Here is an 18,430-nt window from a genome sequence, read left to right on the forward strand (position 1 = left end):
TGATGATCTTGTTCTCCAGCATGATTTGTGAATGATCCAAAGAGCATCTTGTGCTTTTGTGAAATCAAGAACATCTGATCAAGATCGTCTGTACAAAGAGTCACAGGATGTCAGTGTCTTCAATTTACTTAGCTACCAAGAAATAGTGCAGAATTTTAAACATTTCATATTCATTTTATATCATAATCTTTACTTGTTTTAAATGATTTTTCTGAATTTTACCTGTCCCACATTTTCAGTGTAGTCTCAGAGTTTTGGACCCTGCTGTACATACAAATATCCTGTCAGACAGGAAGCCCCCCACATTTGTTGATTTTTATTTCATGTATTACATTTTTCCTTTCTGATTCTGCCAAAACATTTGACTTTGAACTGTGCCAATCTTTTCAAAGATCGGCTTGCTGTCCCAGAGAGACCTTGCTCTGATGTTTTTAGTTAAACATTTTTTATTTATAATTTTTGTTGGAACATTGGACCAAGAGATTGTTTATTGTGGCACTGAATATTAAACTTCCCTTGCAAAAGATCAATATAAAAGTCTATGGTGGCAAAAAAGGAATTCCTGATACCAATAAAAATGACATTTTAATAGCAGTATGCTCTTGCCAAGAAGGAAATGTTTTATAAACAGCCTTTAATGTAGTGGTTCTGAGTGCAAATCTTTGTCTTTGACACAGGTCCTTCCTCAGTCATCAGTAATGACGATGACTCTGCCAGCCCTCTTCATCATGTGTCCAACGGCTCTAACACGCCCTCGTCCTCTGACATGAACGCGGACGCCGTCATCATTGGCATGACCAAGATTCCCGTCATAGAGAACCCGCAGTACTTCCGCAGCACCAGCAGTCTGCTCAAATCGGATACCTGTGAGTCTATCTGTCTGTCTTTGTTTCTTCATTTGTGTCTTGTCTATAAAACAATGTTATCCCAATGACAACAAAATGATTAACAATTTGAATATTCTATCAGGATTTTTTTTTTTTTTTTTTGGTACTGAGACCATTTCGCATTCTCCCCAATATTACTATATTGGGTTACAATTTGTTCAATGGTCCACTTTAGACATTCTAACTATAAGTAACTTTGCAACTAAATGTCAACTAACTCTCATTAGCATATTAGTAGACTATAGTTGACTGTTAGGTTAGGATTCAGGTTAGTACAATAAGATGACATGTAGTTGTAAAGTTACTTCTACATTCACACTGGGAGCCTTAGTGCTCAATTCCAATTTATTGCTCAAATCCCTTTTTTTTTTTTTTTTTTTTGTATAGCTGTTCATATTGTTGTTTTAAATGTGGCCAGTATCAGATTCCAGTGTGAACAGATCATGGTCCTGAACTGACACGCATGTGCAAAAGAATGATAAAAATACATCATGCTGCATGCAGCATGCTGTCATACGGAAATAAACACAGTAAAGTAAGCAATTACGTGTTTATAGTGTGATCTCCCATGGAAGCCAGTGGATTTAACACAGCTAATATAAAAAACAAAGAGGAGGATGCGAAAAAAGAGAGCGAGAGAGAGAGTTTTTAAACATTTATGATACGAGCCCTCATGTTTTGCTTTTACATATAGCTGTCACTGTAATTATGAGTTTTGACACATCACTGTCCTTCACTCGCAACTATGAATAGACTCCCATGAGTGCAGAACTGTGATGAATGTTGCTCTAGAGTGACGTAAAAGTCGCATGAATTCCTATATGACTGTTCAGACTAAGGCTGGACGATTATGGCCTAAAATGAAAACTTCGATTAATTTAACATTTTACCTCAATTACGATTAAAGAACGATTTTTTTTTTTGCCCTCATAGTTCACTGATAAGGTTTGTATTGTAAATATGATTGAAAGAGTGATCTGACATCATAGCTCACTATCAGCAGTTATTTTATCTATGGTTTGTAACATTTTTTGCAGGTTTCTGCTCGTTGTAAATCAGATAAAGATAAATTAGCACAGTAGCTACCAGAGTGATTGCGTGTGTGAATTAGTCATACCGTCTCTCTATTAATTGTGAAGCTGTGGGTTGTAAATAGTTCCTTCAAAAGTAGAAAAATACATGCTATAATATGTTTTGAGTTTCTAAGCTACTTTAAATGATAAATCACACGACAGCGCTGACAACTAGTTTCTGTTCCTCTGTGCGCGCGATCTTCGCATTTTGCGCAGCTACTGTTTGTATGACTGTTCATGCCAAATTGCAGCTGCGCGAGCACGGTAGCTCGATATAATAATACACATCTGATCATCTAAATTCGCTTGAATGTCCAAACCATAAAACAAATACAACTGACAAAGTTTAGTGAAGACGCAAAGGCTCACCACTCGCGCGCCATCACTATGCGTTGAACCGTCGTTCACCTCCGTGTTTTGTTTTTATGCCACTGACTGGACGGGGCGGAGTCACGTGGCTACACACACGGTAATGTTTTTAAGCGGGAAGTATTAACAGGATTAAAAAAACGAAATAACCGACATGGGAAAATTACGTCGGTTAGAGGTTCTGAATTTTCGGTTTCAATTATTTTTCGATTAATCGTCCAGCCCTAGTTCAGACTGAGGTCACATTGAAAAACGTCTGACCTGTATTGGATTTAGTACCACATATGGAAGGCTACGTTCAGACTGTCAGTCCAAATCTGATTTATGTGCATATATGATTGAAATCCGATCAGATTTAGCAAATGTGAACAGCAGAAAAAAAAACACATGCAATGCGATTTTCACAAATCTGTTTCAAGCTACATTCATGTATGGTTTGAAATCCTATTCAAATCGCATTTCCAGAAATCTGTTTCAGTCTGACCGCTCGGGTGCATTTCCTGTACAATGACGTAACTCACTGCTTCACTACCGTAGTACGATGCATCGTTGAACAAATCAACTAGCTAGTCAGGACGGTTTCCTGAAACCGTATTGTCGCAAACCTGCCGTTCAGCCACGTTGGTGAATGATGTCACACAAGTGGTGGAGTAATAACTTCTTTAAATGAATCCATTTGAGATGAATTAATGCTAGATTTTCTGCTATAAATTACAGACATGGCATTAGAGGACTAATTCTCATTTTTCTCAGTTATTTTGCTTTATTTCCAGATTCAATCATAAGATTGTTCTTACGTATTAGAGCACGTACGCACATGCGCACTTTTCAAAATGGTGCTTAAAATCTCTTGACAAACTAAAATATGTAAATGACATTTGTATATATTTGAAATAAAAGATTTACATTGTACTTAATGTGAGCTTGTAACCACAGCTTGAGAGACATCGTTCCAACCACACAAGTTTGTGAATGTTCGTTTGAACGATGGTTTCGGGAAACACCAAATCGTTGAACTATATTAGTAACGCCGGAACTTGCAATGTCAATTGGCTAACGATGCTTTTGGGAATGCACGCCTGATCGGATTTCACGTGGTTTATGTGACTTTCTCACGCCACGTAAAATGTCAGACGTTGTTATAGGAAACATGCTGAAAGAAATAAGGTTGTGTTGTTGCAAAGTACCGGTTGAGCAGAAAATCGCAATATAACTGAGACATGTTTTAAAGACCAGTGGAGACGACAGCATGGAATAAAGCCGCTCAAACCAGCATCCTATGTTTCTGCCGCTTCCTCATAAGACGCAGTAGTCCAGCGCAGTGGCTATAAATTGTCATGCTGTAAATAAGACATGTTGCTGTTGTTGTTGGTGTTTTTGGCGTATGCCTACCAACAATGTCATTGCAATAGAAACCAATGCAGATATTCAGGAAAATTAAAGAGCAGCATGGAAACAGATATCGTATTTGAACAGTTAAACAGTGTGGAATTTAGATACAATCGGATTTGGACAGTCTGAATGTAGCCAAAGTGGCACAAATCGGAATTAAAAAGATCAGATTTCATGTGGTTTGTGCCGTTTGCACTGTCATGAGAAATGAAAAAAAAAATAAAAAATCGGATTTGGGCCACATTTACCTGCAGTCTGAACATAGTCATTATATGCCTGTTGAGCATCAAAATAAAGTGTTAGCAGATATTAAGCAGACAGTCTACTAATACTCTCATGACTGATAGTTGACATGTAGATGCAAAGTTACTTCTTAGTAGAATGGCTTAAAGTGGACCATTGAAATAGAGTGTTATACCTTTATTGTGTCTGGATATTTTACTTTTTTAATTTGGGTTGAATGTAAGGTAGCAGATATCATTGCTCTGGCCCACATTATTAACACTCAGTATTTTTGTGCTGTTATGCCATTTTATTTTATGTATTTAAAAATAATGTAATACTGAAAGGGAAGTGTACTGTAGAATTAAAACAGCAAAAATTAAAGGCAACACATAATTTACAATTTAAATAATATACTTAATGTTTTCACATTCTGTTAATTAGAATGTGAGTGGAAAATGTACTTAATTGTCTTAATGGCCCTACAGTAGGCATCATTTTCTTCAGACAAATCAATGTTTTTTTTTTTGTTTTTTTTAATTAGGGGGAACATACTCATATATTTATTTGACAGGTTTATCTGACTGCACATCTGCATACACAAACACACAGCATCTTAAATATTTATTTTATAAACCTCATCACTTGCCTCTCATTTTTTATGTTCTCTGTGTCCTTTCCTTCCCACTCTGGTTACTTTTAATATAGGGTTATGGTGTACAGTGAGTTACTGTAGATCGATGCAGCCTCATCATCTAGCTCTCGCTAATGTAATCGGCTGACTGGCTAGTTTTTCTTCAAAAGCATTTCTTAATCACATTAAGGATAAATCTCTAAGAGTGCAGTGTCTGTTCAGAATCTTCTCTCTCTCTTTATCTCTCTCTCCTCCAGCACACTAAACGGCTGATTAATCTCGTCTTATCTCTGCACTGTCCTCACTCTCTTAAGGGACGCCTGGGATAAAAAAAAAATAAACATCTCTTTTCCACCAAATCTGAAATAATCTCTAGTACACCTTTTATTAAATTATGTCCAATGTCCGGAATTGCATGTGTCTCTTTTTTATAATTGAAGCTCTTGGATACCCATTATTTAAGAATAAATAACAAAACTTAGCAATTGGGATGTCAATAGAACAAAGTCTTTTTTTTTTATTATTTGTGGAGTTTCCAAAAAGATGAGTTAAATCAGGAGTGTTTGATTAAGTCAGTTACATCTCCCATGCTTTAAAAAGCAACCTCTGAACAATATTTTTTCTCTTGGTTCTCACAAGAACAACCTACTAAGTCCCTACCCATCAGGCTTGTCACTCATCTGAAATTGCTCAACTTACCATGACTGAAGCACTAACATTGGTCAGGGTGTCTATATTTAACAGACCACTTCCACCCAGTTGTATAGTAGCCATAATGCTGACAACACTAATCCTATATACTCATCCTGTCCAGATTCCAAACAAGAGTCAGCTTCTTCGATTACTTGACCTTGATGTTGATTAGCTTCAGATAAGGTATAGACTATACTAGTTTTATTGTTACTGTGTTATTAATATTTATTACACATTGTAATTCAGTCTCATGAGTTTGGTTTATTTCAAGTTTGCTTGAATTTTTGGATATGTCATATCTCTTTTTAAAAATGTTTCTTGAGTTACTTGTTCTCAATACTTCGATCTTCGTGAACTTCTGTGAATAAAATGGCTCTTGGATCCTTCAACTCTTGTTCTCTAAGACTTACATTACAGAACATCTGATCGTCAAGCTATGGATCTAACAGCTATTTTTTCTTAACTCTGCCTGGCTGGTTTATCCATTTTGGATTACTTGTTCTGTTTTTATGAAATATCCAGTCCTCTGAACTGTCTTAAATCCATCTGGATTCACGTAAAATATATTTATTATTGAAAACTTTCCAGGATTTTTCTCCATAAAGTGGAATTCAACCGTTACCAGTGGGTTGAAGGTCGAAATTACAGTTTCAGTGCAGCTTCAAAGGGCTCTACACAATCCCAGATGAGGAATAAGGGTCTTATTTAGCGAAACGATCAGTCATTTTCTAAAAATAAAAAATTATGTTTTTAACCACAAATGCTCATCTTGGCACTAGCTCTCTTCCTCTTCTTCTTTTTCTTGTGGAATTCCGGCAGTGTAGACGCTGCTAAGTGTATCACAGCCCTCCACAGGTCAAAGTTTGAATTAATTCTTATATACTTGCACTAGCATATTGTATATGAAAATTTAGTTCAAACTCAAGATGAGAGCCAGTGCAAGATGAGCATTTGTGGTTAAAAAGTATATAATTTAAAAAAAAAATTTTTTTTTTTTTTAGAAAATGACATTTTTTCACTAGATAAGACCCTTATTCCTCATCTGGGATTGTGTAGAGCCCTTTAAAGCTGCACTGAAACTGTAATTTCGACCTTCAACCCACTGGTAACTGTTGAATTCTATTTATGGAGAAAAATCCTGGAAAGTTTTCCTCAAAAACCTTAATTTATTTTCGACTGAAGAAAGAAAGACATAAACATCTTGGATGACATGGGGATGGAAAATTATCAGGAAATTTTAATTTGAAAATGAACTAATCCTTTAACACCCGCCAAATGCGTGGCATGTAACGATGTCACTCCTACTTTCGCAGGTTGAATTTTATATATAATATATACATTTTTCAATTGTAGTCCTTTAAAAAGGCTTCTGAAATAATAAACTAAGTGCAATGTATCGATGCTAAAATCGATAAAATCTTGGTGAGTATTCACGTAAACAAAGTCAAGAAAATGCATCTGTAACAGTATAATGGATCTGTGCATCAGGTCTTAAAGTGACAGCATCCTAACATACCTGTTGCCAAATTATGAGATAATATTAAAAATATCTATATAGTATCAATATCCCCCATGGTATCAATGTCAAAATTGAGGCCAGTGAAAATGCTGAGTGGCTAGTAACTTTGGAAAACCACTAGCCACAGTGGCTGGTAAGCAAAAAAGTTAATGTCAAGCCCTGGTCACAACCCAGGTCCACCATGTTTGGCTCCAATCCCATTATACTCTTTTGGGATTGAAGGTTGCAGAGTTGAAGGACGGTGCAAAAAGGCAAAATGTAACATAAATGTGTGATTGTGTTTTGTTCTTTTGACAGTTGTTCAGCACATTAAGCGGCACAACATTGTACTGAAGAGGGAACTTGGAGAAGGAGCGTTTGGGAAAGTGTTCCTGGCCGAATGCTACAATCTGTCCACGGACCAGGAGAAGATCTTAGTGGCTGTTAAGGTTGGCTGTTTAATTTAGTGTTGATGTTAGCATACTGAACTTTGTGATGAATAAAGGTTGTCAGTATACTCAGTGTATTTGTACACATTCTGTATTTGTAGACACTGAAAGAGGCCAGTGAGAACGCCAGGAAGGACTTCCATCGTGAAGCCGAGTTGCTGACCAATCTGCAGCACGAGCATATTGTCACATTCTACGGAGTGTGTGTGGAGAGTGATCCGCTTATTATGGTGTTTGAGTACATGAAGCATGGCGACCTCAACAAGTTCCTCAGGTAATGCTTCCTGAATGTGTCTGTGTGTGTTCATATTGGAATCCAATAGTGCTTAGTCACATCTTTTCTAATTGCTTTGTCCTTGAAAGCCAATAATTACACATAATTTATCATTATTAAAAATCTGTCACTAATACAAAGTAAATCATAGGACTTTCATTTCTGCTTTATAAAGTAGGATTAGTTCACTGTCAAATGAAAATTAGCTCAAGCTTTACTCACCCTCAAGCCATCCTAGGAGTATATGACTTTCTTTTTTCTGATGAACATTACCCGAGTTATATTATAAAATATCCTGACACATCTGAGCTTTATAATGCCAGTGCATGCATGGAAAGTGCATCCATCATCATAAACATACATACATGCAGCATATATTCTCTGGCTCTGTAAGCATCTTATAACAATTCCCACAGCAGCGATTTATAGATTATCATGACAGAATATGCTAATCAATGACTTTAAGATAGTTAACTCCACATCAGCTACATAAATTCATCAACTAACCGTTCAGAAGCGTCCTGTTGCCTTCTACATGTTATCACTTCTTCTTGAGTCTCTCCATCATTGTCCGACTCCGTTTTGAACATAAAAAGCTGAACAGTTTCTGACATTTTCAAGGAGTCAGCGTGATGTACTGTGAGGAGCAGCTAAGTGCTAACATGAGCTCCTGAAACTCAGCCTCCTTTTGAGAGCAGCAGCTCATTTGCATTTAAAGGGACACACACAATAACGGAGCGTTTTCGCTCAACCTCAAAAAGTGATAAATTTATCATGCTATAAAATATGATCTGGGGGGGATTTTGAGCTAAAACTTCACATACACACTCTGGGGACATCAGAGACTTATTTTACATCTTGTAAAAGTGGCATTATACCACCCCTTTAACAAGTTATTAAGTAAAATATCTAGCTTCCGCCAGACCACCTTTCGTTTTCCATGTACAATGAAAGTGTAAAACTCTTACAGTTCAAAAAAATTACACTATGTCCTATGCCTTCCCTATTCAACTTACGGAAAAAACATAACTGACGCGATGCCGTGGTCTGGCAGAAGCTAGATATTTTACTTCATAACTTGTTTAATATGGATATTTTTTTTACACAAATGCATCGCTTCGCTGCACAAGGCCTTTTTTAATACCCGGAGCCGTGTGGAGTACGTTTATGATGGATGGATGTGGATGGAAGCACTTTCTTCAGCTTCAAACTCATTGATCCCGCTTACTGCCATTATAAAACTCAGATGTGTCAGGATATTTATTAATATATCTCCGATTGTGTTCATCAGAAAGAAGAAAATCATATACACCTAGGATGGCTTGAGGGTGAGTAAAGCTTGGGCTAATTTTCATTTGAAAGTGAACTAATTCTTTAAGCATATTTTGTAGTTGGTAAACAAATTCTCCCTAAAATCCAAAAAATCTAACAGGGTGCTGATGGCCAGTTATATAATGTTTAAGTTTATCTCTGACTTTAAAATGAATGGTTGAGGTTTTTTACTTTCTCTGTCCACCCGCAGGGCTCATGGTCCTGATGCAGTTCTGATGGCTGACGGACAGGTGCAGCAGCAGGCAGAGCTCACTCAGTCTCAGATGCTGCATATTGCGCAGCAGATCGCCGCAGGCATGGTGTATCTGGCATCCCAGCACTTTGTTCACAGAGACCTGGCCACACGAAACTGCCTAGTCGGGGAGAATCTCCTGGTGAAGATTGGAGACTTTGGAATGTCTCGAGATGTCTACAGTACGGATTACTACCGGGTAAGAATTGCTTCATAGTTTGTCTGTATTTTTGTCCCCAAAATAAATTTGGATTCTTAAATTACAATTAAAAGTAGCCTACTTGGTTTTATAGAAGTACATTGAAAAATATTTTTTAATAAAATTATAAATATAATTTTAATTTGTTACATTATTAATAGTAATATTATATAATTATGTTATTAGTATATTATGATTAAATATTTTATTTAAAAAAATACAAATAATCTAATGTTTTATTGCTGTTTTGTTATCTAATGCAATGACATTATATATATATATATATATATATATATATATATATATATATATATATATATATATATTATATATACACACACACACTCATACATACATACATTTTATATATTTTTGAGATATTTTTACTAGTGGGTGCAGGACACTATAGAGACACTATAGTTCATTTATGTAAGTGAAAATAGCAAAATAAAGTCAACTGTGACATATTATATAATGATCATATTATGATAAAAATTTTGAACCAAACATTATTCAGACACTTTGACCTGACTATGTTTTGCTTAAGTTTTATCTGACATAATTATTTTTTTCTGACACAGTTTAACTCTGAGATCTTGTCATATTTTATTACCATTTTTTAAACTATATTGAATAAACTGTATTAATGAATGAAATGTTCAAGGTGTCTGAATAAATTTTGCTTTGACTGTATATATACATACATACAAGGCCATACATATTAGGCCAGATTATATCAGTATTCAGATTCATATTTATTAGTTAAACTGAGATCAAGATGCATAACCTCCCATTCTGTTTCAGTTTCATTTGTTGGAAATGAATGCTGACTTCACAAGGACACTTAAAGGCGGCATTCAAATCCTTTTCCCAGTATATGTATAAATCAATATGCTTCTCATGTTTTTTGCTACACACTGTCTACAGATCACTGAATACCAACTATTCGAACACATTGACCCTACTGGCTCTCTTCCTGTATGATGTCAGCAGAATTTCTGTGTGTGTGTGTGTGTGTGTGTGTGTGTGTGTGTGTGTGTGTGTGTGTGTGTGTGTGTGTGTGTGTGTGTATGTGTGTTGATTCACTCCCGTCAGTAAGTCTCTCCCAGATTAGGAGTCAGGGAGGAAGGTGGCGTGGGAACAGGAAAGAGGGGTTACTATGGCAACAGCAAAGAAAAAGAATAGAGCGCTTGCGCCATCAGACAGAAACTGAAAAAGTCATTAAAGATCTCTCATTAGTATTCACCTCTATATTCAGCACGAGGGCATACCGAGAAGGAGAGGGGCCTAAGTTAGGGGAGAAAAAAAAGAAAGAGTAAAAACAAATAAAAAGATAAAGAAATATAAAATCAAGAAACCAATCCTTACACATTGGGACATAAAGCATTTGAAGAGAGACAGACAACTTAATTTATTCTTTGATAGCAAGTTGTTCCTCTGTTGTGTTCCATTCATGTATTCAGCGTGAATCATCTATCCAGTGATTGAAAATGGGTTGAATGATGTTTATACATGCAGAGATGTACTATTAGATAACTATCAACTGTGCCAAGTTCATTCAAGTTCATTTATCTCTGAATACTGATGAATATCATGACACATCTCCATTATATGAGCCTCCATTGAGATTCAAATGCAGGTCAGTAGATTCGTGTGTGCGCACAAATGTGTACTCCATTGATTAGGCCTATAGAACACCAGTTTCCATAGAAACAACTGGTCAGGCAGAGGCTGATGGGTGGAGTGAAGTTGTGAAAGCATGTTATGTAACCACAGAACTTCTTATGAAGCCACATTCAGAAGCTTTAGTTGAGAATCCTCATAAAGTCAACCTATGGCCTTTGTCTGCATTTAATTGTTTAATAGAGAGTTAGTTGTTTGTCTTTTAAATTCAGCATGAAATCAAAATTCCATTCTTTACTTTCCTAATACACATTCTTGGTCATATTATGCGCCATTCATCACTGCACATTATACTAAAGAAAAAAACATGCCTTTTTAATCTTTCATTCAAATGTTAGAACTTGCTCTGCCTCTGCATAAACGTTTTGGCTGATCTCACCAAACCCTCTTAGAAGCACAGTTTTATGAATCAAATATGATGGTGCCCTACATTTTTCCTCATTGAATATCCAGATTTCCCCAATTATATTTATTGAATTTATTTATTTCATTTTAGTGAAATATCTTAATAATCATTCAGTTCTATTATTATTATTATTATTATTATTATTATTAATGTACCCTAAATGAACACCTTCTTGAACAAAATTGAACAAAATTTGGAAGAAATAGAACAAAAATTCCCCCTATATATATATATATATATATATATATATATATATATATATATATATATATATATATATATATATATATATATATATATATATATATATATATATTTTGCTGAAAAACAACAGCTTCAGTAAAGGTAGTTGAGTAGCTTAAAGTTTTGGGCACTGCTGGTTTTGGTTGGTCACCCATCATAACTGGTAAAGCTAGTCCACAAAACTATTTCCACTGAGTAACAATGACCAAATAATACAATGTACAAAAGATAGTGGACAATATCTTTTGTACATACTTCATAATGTACACCACCACTCAAAAGTTTGGGATTGGTAAGATTTTTAATGTTTTTAAAAGAAGTTTCGTCTGCTCACCAAGGCTGCATTTACTTAATTAAAAATACAGTAAAAACAGTAATATTGTGAAATATTATTACAATTTAAAATGACTGTTTTCTATTTGAAAATATTTTAAAATGTAATTTATTCTTGTGTTGGCAAAGCTGAATTTTCAGCATCGTTAATCCAGTCTTCAGTGTCACATGATCCTTCAGAAATCATTCTTATATGTCAATTTGCTGCTCAAGAAACATTTATTGTTTACAATTGTACAAAATATTTGTGTACAATATGAATTCCTTTCATTTCTTTTCAAAAAATAAAAAATTCTTACTGACCCCAAACTTTTGAACGGTAGTGTATAATGCTACAGAAGCTTTGTATTTCAGATAAATGCTGTTCTTTTGAACTTTCTATTCATCAAGGAATCCTGAAAAAAAAAGTACACAACTGTTTTCAACATTGATAATAATAACAAATATTTCTTGAGGGACTAATAATCATATTGGAATGATTTCTGAAGGATCATGTGACACTGAATTTTCAGCATCATTAATCCAGTCTTCAGCTTTGCCAACACAAGAATAAATTACTATAATTATTTAAATATATTCAAATAGAAAACAGTTTTTTAAATTGTAATAATTTTTCACAATATTACTGTTTTTACTGTATTTTTAATTAAATAAATTAAGCCTTGGTGAGCAGACAAAACTTCTTTTAAAAACATTAAAAATCTTACCGATCCCAAACTTTTGAGCGGTAGTGTACATACTTATAAACTGATGAATTTTAACAGTCTGTTTGACAGTCTGAGCAAAAACATGGTATGACCTGCAACAATAACCAGCTTTGCCAGTCATTTCCCACCTAAAACCAATTAATAGAACCTTGGATTTTAAACTGGTGCAAACTGGTCTAAGCTTTTTAGCAGGATGTTGTTGTGTGGATAAGCGTGTGTGTATGTGTGTGTTTGATCGCAGGGGAAAAAGGTTTCTAATAGTGCTTGTGCAGTAGACGTCTTTTTAAGTGACCCTTCCAGTCTGTAGCTCCACTATGGGACCAGTGAAAAGCCTAAAAGCTTTTGACCTTAATATTTGATGAGTCCAGTATGTTAAACCAATTAATCTGAGACTAATCCACATACTGGACCACAATCTCATAATTAATATTTCAGAGGCAGCGCATTATAGAGAAAGCTAATAAATGAAATGATTGGTTTTGGGGTTGAGCTCCAGGCCAGACCAACTCCCCAAGCTTACAGCATCCAAATCCTGAGAGGCGCAACTTACGGCACCATCTGAGGTCCTGAACTGGAAATACTGTCAGCATTTACCTGAGAGCTTTTTGGAATGAACAATGCTCCAGTTGCAACAAACAATCCACTGTCTACTCTTGCGCTAAAAGTCTGTATGGATCTTATCCATTAGCGCTTGTCCGATTCTGAGAGTTTTGTTAGAGTAGCTTGATTTTATGTATCTTCTTTTTTTATCGATTTGAGCACACCCGGTCATCTTAAAGTCAAACCGCAGTTCAACATATATTCTAAATGTCAGTGCCATTCTATTTTTGTAATTATTTACATTGTTTGTCCATTATCACTTTTATTGATTCGACAGATTCAAACTTACGTCACCTACATCAGCAACATGACTCAATATGTCGAATGACTCAGTGTGCACTTACTGTTTCACATGTGTAGGTTGGAGGTCACACCATGCTGCCAATCCGCTGGATGCCACCAGAAAGTATCATGTATAGGAAGTTCACCACAGAGAGTGATGTCTGGAGTCTGGGAGTGGTGCTGTGGGAAATCTTTACCTATGGGAAACAGCCCTGGTACCAACTGTCAAATAATGAGGTACTGTTGCATAACATACATATCCATGTGATCTCCATGCAGTGAAATGCCTTTTTTGGGGGGCCATTAAATAAATGAGCCAACAAATTTGATCCAACTAATCTACTACTTGATCAATGTAGTATTGCTGCTGTGCACATTTTGGATGTTTTGTACAGTTCTTTATACTGCTCTGAGGAGTAACCACCTAGTAATGCCCCAGAAACCACCCAGAACACCACAGCAATCACTTAGAACACATTAGCATACAAAACAGAAGACCTCAAAGACTGCCAAGAACACCCTAGCAGCCACCTAGAACACATTAGTCACCAACCGGAAGACCCTAGAGCAAGGGAGCAGGGGCAGGGTTGGCTACCCCTGCCCTAGATATCACCCAGACCACCCTAGCAGCCTTCTTGAACACATTATCAAACACAGAGAACACCATAGCAAGTGACTAGAACACATTATCAACCAACTTGAAGACCCGGAGGCAGTGTTTCCCAACTCCGTTCCTGAAGACACACCAACAGTACACATTGAACTCTTCCTTATGGCTTGTTGTCTCAGAGGATCCCCAGAACTGCACATCTCCCTTATCTGACATCCATTTCAGGTCTTGCAGTCTCTACTAAAGAGCTAATGAGTTGAATCAGGTGTGTTAGATGAGGGAGACATACAAAGCAGTGCTTGGGTTCCTCCAGGACAAGTTTGGACAAGACCCCTGGTCTAAATGGTGTCCACAGAATAGCATAGGATTCATAGATAATTGGCTGAGTTTTTAGGGTAGGCCTGACCTGCTTCTTTGTAGTGTTAGTGCTTGACTATCCTGGGCCCAGGTCAGAAAGCAGACAGACTTGCTTAGCAGACCGTCTGCTAGATGCCTTCAGCTCCCTTGTAGCTCATATAAATTGCAATATTATCATATAAATGTGCCTCCAGCGACAGGGTTGAGAAGCTGTATTCTAGAGACCACCCAAAATACCCTAGCATCCTAGAACAGTGGTGTCCAATCATGTTCCTGGGGGGCCACTGTACAGCAGACTTTAGCGCCAACCTCAAATAAAAACATCTAAACCAGCTAATCAAGGTCTTCAAGATTACTAGAAACTTCCAGGTAGATGTGTTGGGACAAGTAAACTCTTAAGGATGTAGGCCCCCCTGCCCTTGAAACCACCCAGAACACACTAGCAACCACCTAGAACAGGGGTGTCCAATCTCAGTCCTGCAAAGTTTAGCTCCAACTTGCCTCAACACACCTGACTGGAAGTTTCTAGTATGTCTAGTAGACCTGGATTAGCTGCTTCAGGTAATCTAAAATTGGACACCCCTGACCTAGAACAAATTAGAAACCGGAAGACCCTAGCAATTTAGCAAGGCCTGCATCCCTTCAAATTTAAGATTTGAAGTTTTTAAACACATAGCTACACTATATAAACTTCAAACTGCTATATATTCGAACAGTGTCACTCTTTGCATGTCAGTTTATCTTAATAAACAATCCTTTTCTACATTTATAGCAGTTTGCCTCACACATTTCTGGACGTTTATTTTGTTTGACCTTTCACTCCTTGCTCTTTTATAGGTGATTGAGTGTATCACCCAAGGCCGTGTACTGCAGCGACCCCGAACCTGTCCAAAGGAAGTGTACGACTTGATGCTGGGATGCTGGCAGAGAGAACCGCATACCCGACTCAACATTAAAGAGATCCATAACCTTCTCCTCAACCTGGCCAAGGCATCACCGGTATATCTGGACATCCTGGGATAAGAGAGCATGTGCCACGTGTAGGACTGCGAGTGGATTCCTGAAACTGCCTCCCTCCTCTATCACACCCAAAATCTCATTCTTCTACAGCTTTAACACCTTCTTCCTTGCCCTTCTCCTCATCGACTGCCCCCCTTCTCAATGTAAACTTCTAGATACACTGGCAACAAGATTGTGTACAGTGACTATGAATTATGTATTTCTTAACAAAAATGGATTGAATGGAAAGAGCCGTACTCAAGTGACAATAGTTTTGCTTACAGAGAACAAAATCCCCAATGGTTGACCATCCTAAACTTCAGGACCAAATTCACACCTGCAAATTCCAGTTCAGTGAATAAATGCTTTGGGGACTTGAGGAAGGGTGTCCATCTGAACAAAGAGGAAATAGCAGCTCCGAAAAATGACCAAACACAAATGAGAAAAGAAATAAGCAACTTTTCTGCCCACTAGACAGATTTGGTCCTTTCAGCTCCCATTTGTTACATCATACATCTGATACAAAGCACAGAATGTGAAACTAGCATGGTGATCAACAGTGACAAACTGCAACTATATCTATACATGTGTGTTTATAGACCTGGACGTTACCAATGTAGTTTCACAGTTGAGCGACTCTAATTAAATGCTTCTGGACGCTGACAGGATGTTGTTGCTGCCGAGCTAATCTGAAATGCAAAGTATCCCATTAAAATGTGTTTCACTGTTATTTATAGTGGGACATGTCTCCACTACTTTTGCCATGGCCGATTTTGTCCTACCACTTTACGCAGCAGGATTATGTCCAGTGCAGTAAATACATCCAGTTGTCAAGCAGGGGTGTACATTTTGTTAGTATGAGTAGCGATCTGTTGGTAAAATTATATATAATGTATGATTTTTGGACATTTTTAATCAATGTCATTTTTCACATTTCAGTTCTGACTTGGAAACGAGCAGATGCTCTACTGCTGACCTGATTTCCAGATCGATGCTTCATATTTGTAAGATCATGTTAAATTATTTGTGCTTAACCTTATTAATATTCATAAGCTAAGCCTTTGCCACTTTGTGATGTCACAACCGGTGTGTCAGTTTTCCGCCCCTGTGCCCTCCACCAAAATCAACGGCCATAGTCTTCAGGTCTGCACACGCCATGCACCATGAAGGGCTAGATGGAGTCATTTGAGACGACGCCATGCCTCAATACCATCAGCTTGCATTTCTTAAAGGAGCTTAATTACGCAGAGTGGCCGATTATGATGGTGCGGGCTGAATTACGACCTTTCTTTCTCTCTTTCTCGTTCGCTGTGTTTTACTACTGAGTTGAAGCACTAATGTAGTACTCAAGCTTCGGGTCGTACAACTGCTATAGTGTAATATATATTTCATTACAGGACAAATGTCTCCTATTAGCAGCAACTCCCTCTAGACTCATATACGCTATCAGTGGGGAGAAGAGGAGAGACGGGAGGGGACAGGATGGAGGGAACGAGACGAGGGGAGGAAAATAGTGTTAAAGAGAGATAAACATGAGTCACCTCACTAAAACCCACATTTCTTCTTCCTTTTATCATATATAAATGATCATATCTATCACTATAGAGATCCTATCAAAGCATCCTTTTTGTGTGCGTTGATTATTGCGCTGTCAATCTCCCATAGAAGACTTTACTTAATGCCGTGAATCAGTCAAACAAATATCTTCCAAAAAATTCATTTTGTGAGCGTAAAATAAGCTTGGAGTTAATTACTTTTTTGGAATAGTCTTGCAGACATGTAACTTTTAATTTTATATCTAATTTATTTTGTACTTAATGTGAAGCACTTTTTGTGTTTGCCAGTAAATTATTTTATTTATGTAAAAATTAATATATTTTTTTCCTATTTGGTTGAGAGTGAATGTAGAAGTGGTCTCTGGGTTCGAGGGTTGAGGAATGGGATGAAAAAAATTATATAAAGATTACTTATTTTGGGGTGAATATTGAGAAAACTCTACATTAAAGGTTACATTGATTACAAAAACAATGAAGCCTAATTTTGGATTGTGACCATTTTTCATGATCATTAAAAACATTTTCTCAAATGCTCTTTAAAATATGTTTTTTTCTGTTGAATTTTTGTAATGCAGTCATTTTTTTTTTTTTTTTTTTTTTTTAACTGAAGAACAATTTTTTAATTTAAATTAGCATTTCTTTTAAAACAGTACAACAAACTACCATGAAGTATGAATATTGAAATGGGTATGTACATGGAAATGTGATCAAATCTGCTTAATTGTCATGGAAATAACTTCTTATTTTCATGAGGTCATTCAAACAGATGAAAAAATATGTTTATCAATATGGATGGGGAGTTTCAGTGGTAAAAATCTCCAAGCGTCCTGCGACAGAACAATAAACTGTGACTGCATATCAAATACTGTCTTCTACATGTACAGAACTTCTTCGGATGTTTCAGAATGTCTATAAGCTAAACTAGTCCACATTTAAACCACCTGACAAATATTGAAGTCAACATGGCAGCCAAATTGATCTACTTTACTTTCTTAAACTTTCCTAGTCGGAAACAACTTTCTTTTTCTGTTCAAAAGTTTACAGAAGTAAAATGATTTGCAAAGGCTGTTTCGCGTTGACTTTGAATCCAACATTCCTAACACACCCCCCCCCCCCCCCCCAGTATACTTTTCTTGATAGTTTTTTGATACATGGCTACTGACACCTGGAAAGAAGATTTCTGCAAAAAGCATCAAGCCGTGTGTGATAATTTCATTTATGGAATTATACATTTTAACACTCAGCTACAAAAATACAAGCAAAGTCCTTGTCTGTATGATTTCTCTGAGGTATATGGACCAGTCAAGTTGTCCGCCATTGTATTTAATAAAAGTGTAATGTCTTACCTCATCACATGTGCGTGTGGAGTGTGTTACTGTGACAGTGAGTTATGCGCAGGT

General features: G+C 36.6%; 1 protein-coding gene across 2 annotated transcripts in view; it reads left to right on the plus strand.

Moving 5' to 3' along the window:
* ntrk2a (neurotrophic tyrosine kinase, receptor, type 2a) overlaps positions 1–17,601 on the plus strand; it is a 58,869-nt gene extending 41,268 nt beyond the window's left edge. For both annotated transcript variants that reach the window (XM_067395413.1, XM_067395414.1), the window contains 6 exons: positions 678–866; positions 7,087–7,217; positions 7,319–7,491; positions 9,014–9,254; positions 13,587–13,745; positions 15,313–17,601. In XM_067395413.1, coding sequence (XP_067251514.1) covers positions 678–866; positions 7,087–7,217; positions 7,319–7,491; positions 9,014–9,254; positions 13,587–13,745; positions 15,313–15,498 — 1,079 coding nt within the window. In that variant the 3' untranslated portion in view covers positions 15,499–17,601. The remainder of the gene's footprint in view (positions 1–677; positions 867–7,086; positions 7,218–7,318; positions 7,492–9,013; positions 9,255–13,586; positions 13,746–15,312) is intronic.
* Positions 17,602–18,430: the final 829 nt, after the last annotated feature.

Source organism: Chanodichthys erythropterus, chromosome 9, assembly GCF_024489055.1.
Source record: "Chanodichthys erythropterus isolate Z2021 chromosome 9, ASM2448905v1, whole genome shotgun sequence".
Taxonomy (NCBI): domain Eukaryota; kingdom Metazoa; phylum Chordata; class Actinopteri; order Cypriniformes; family Xenocyprididae; genus Chanodichthys; species Chanodichthys erythropterus.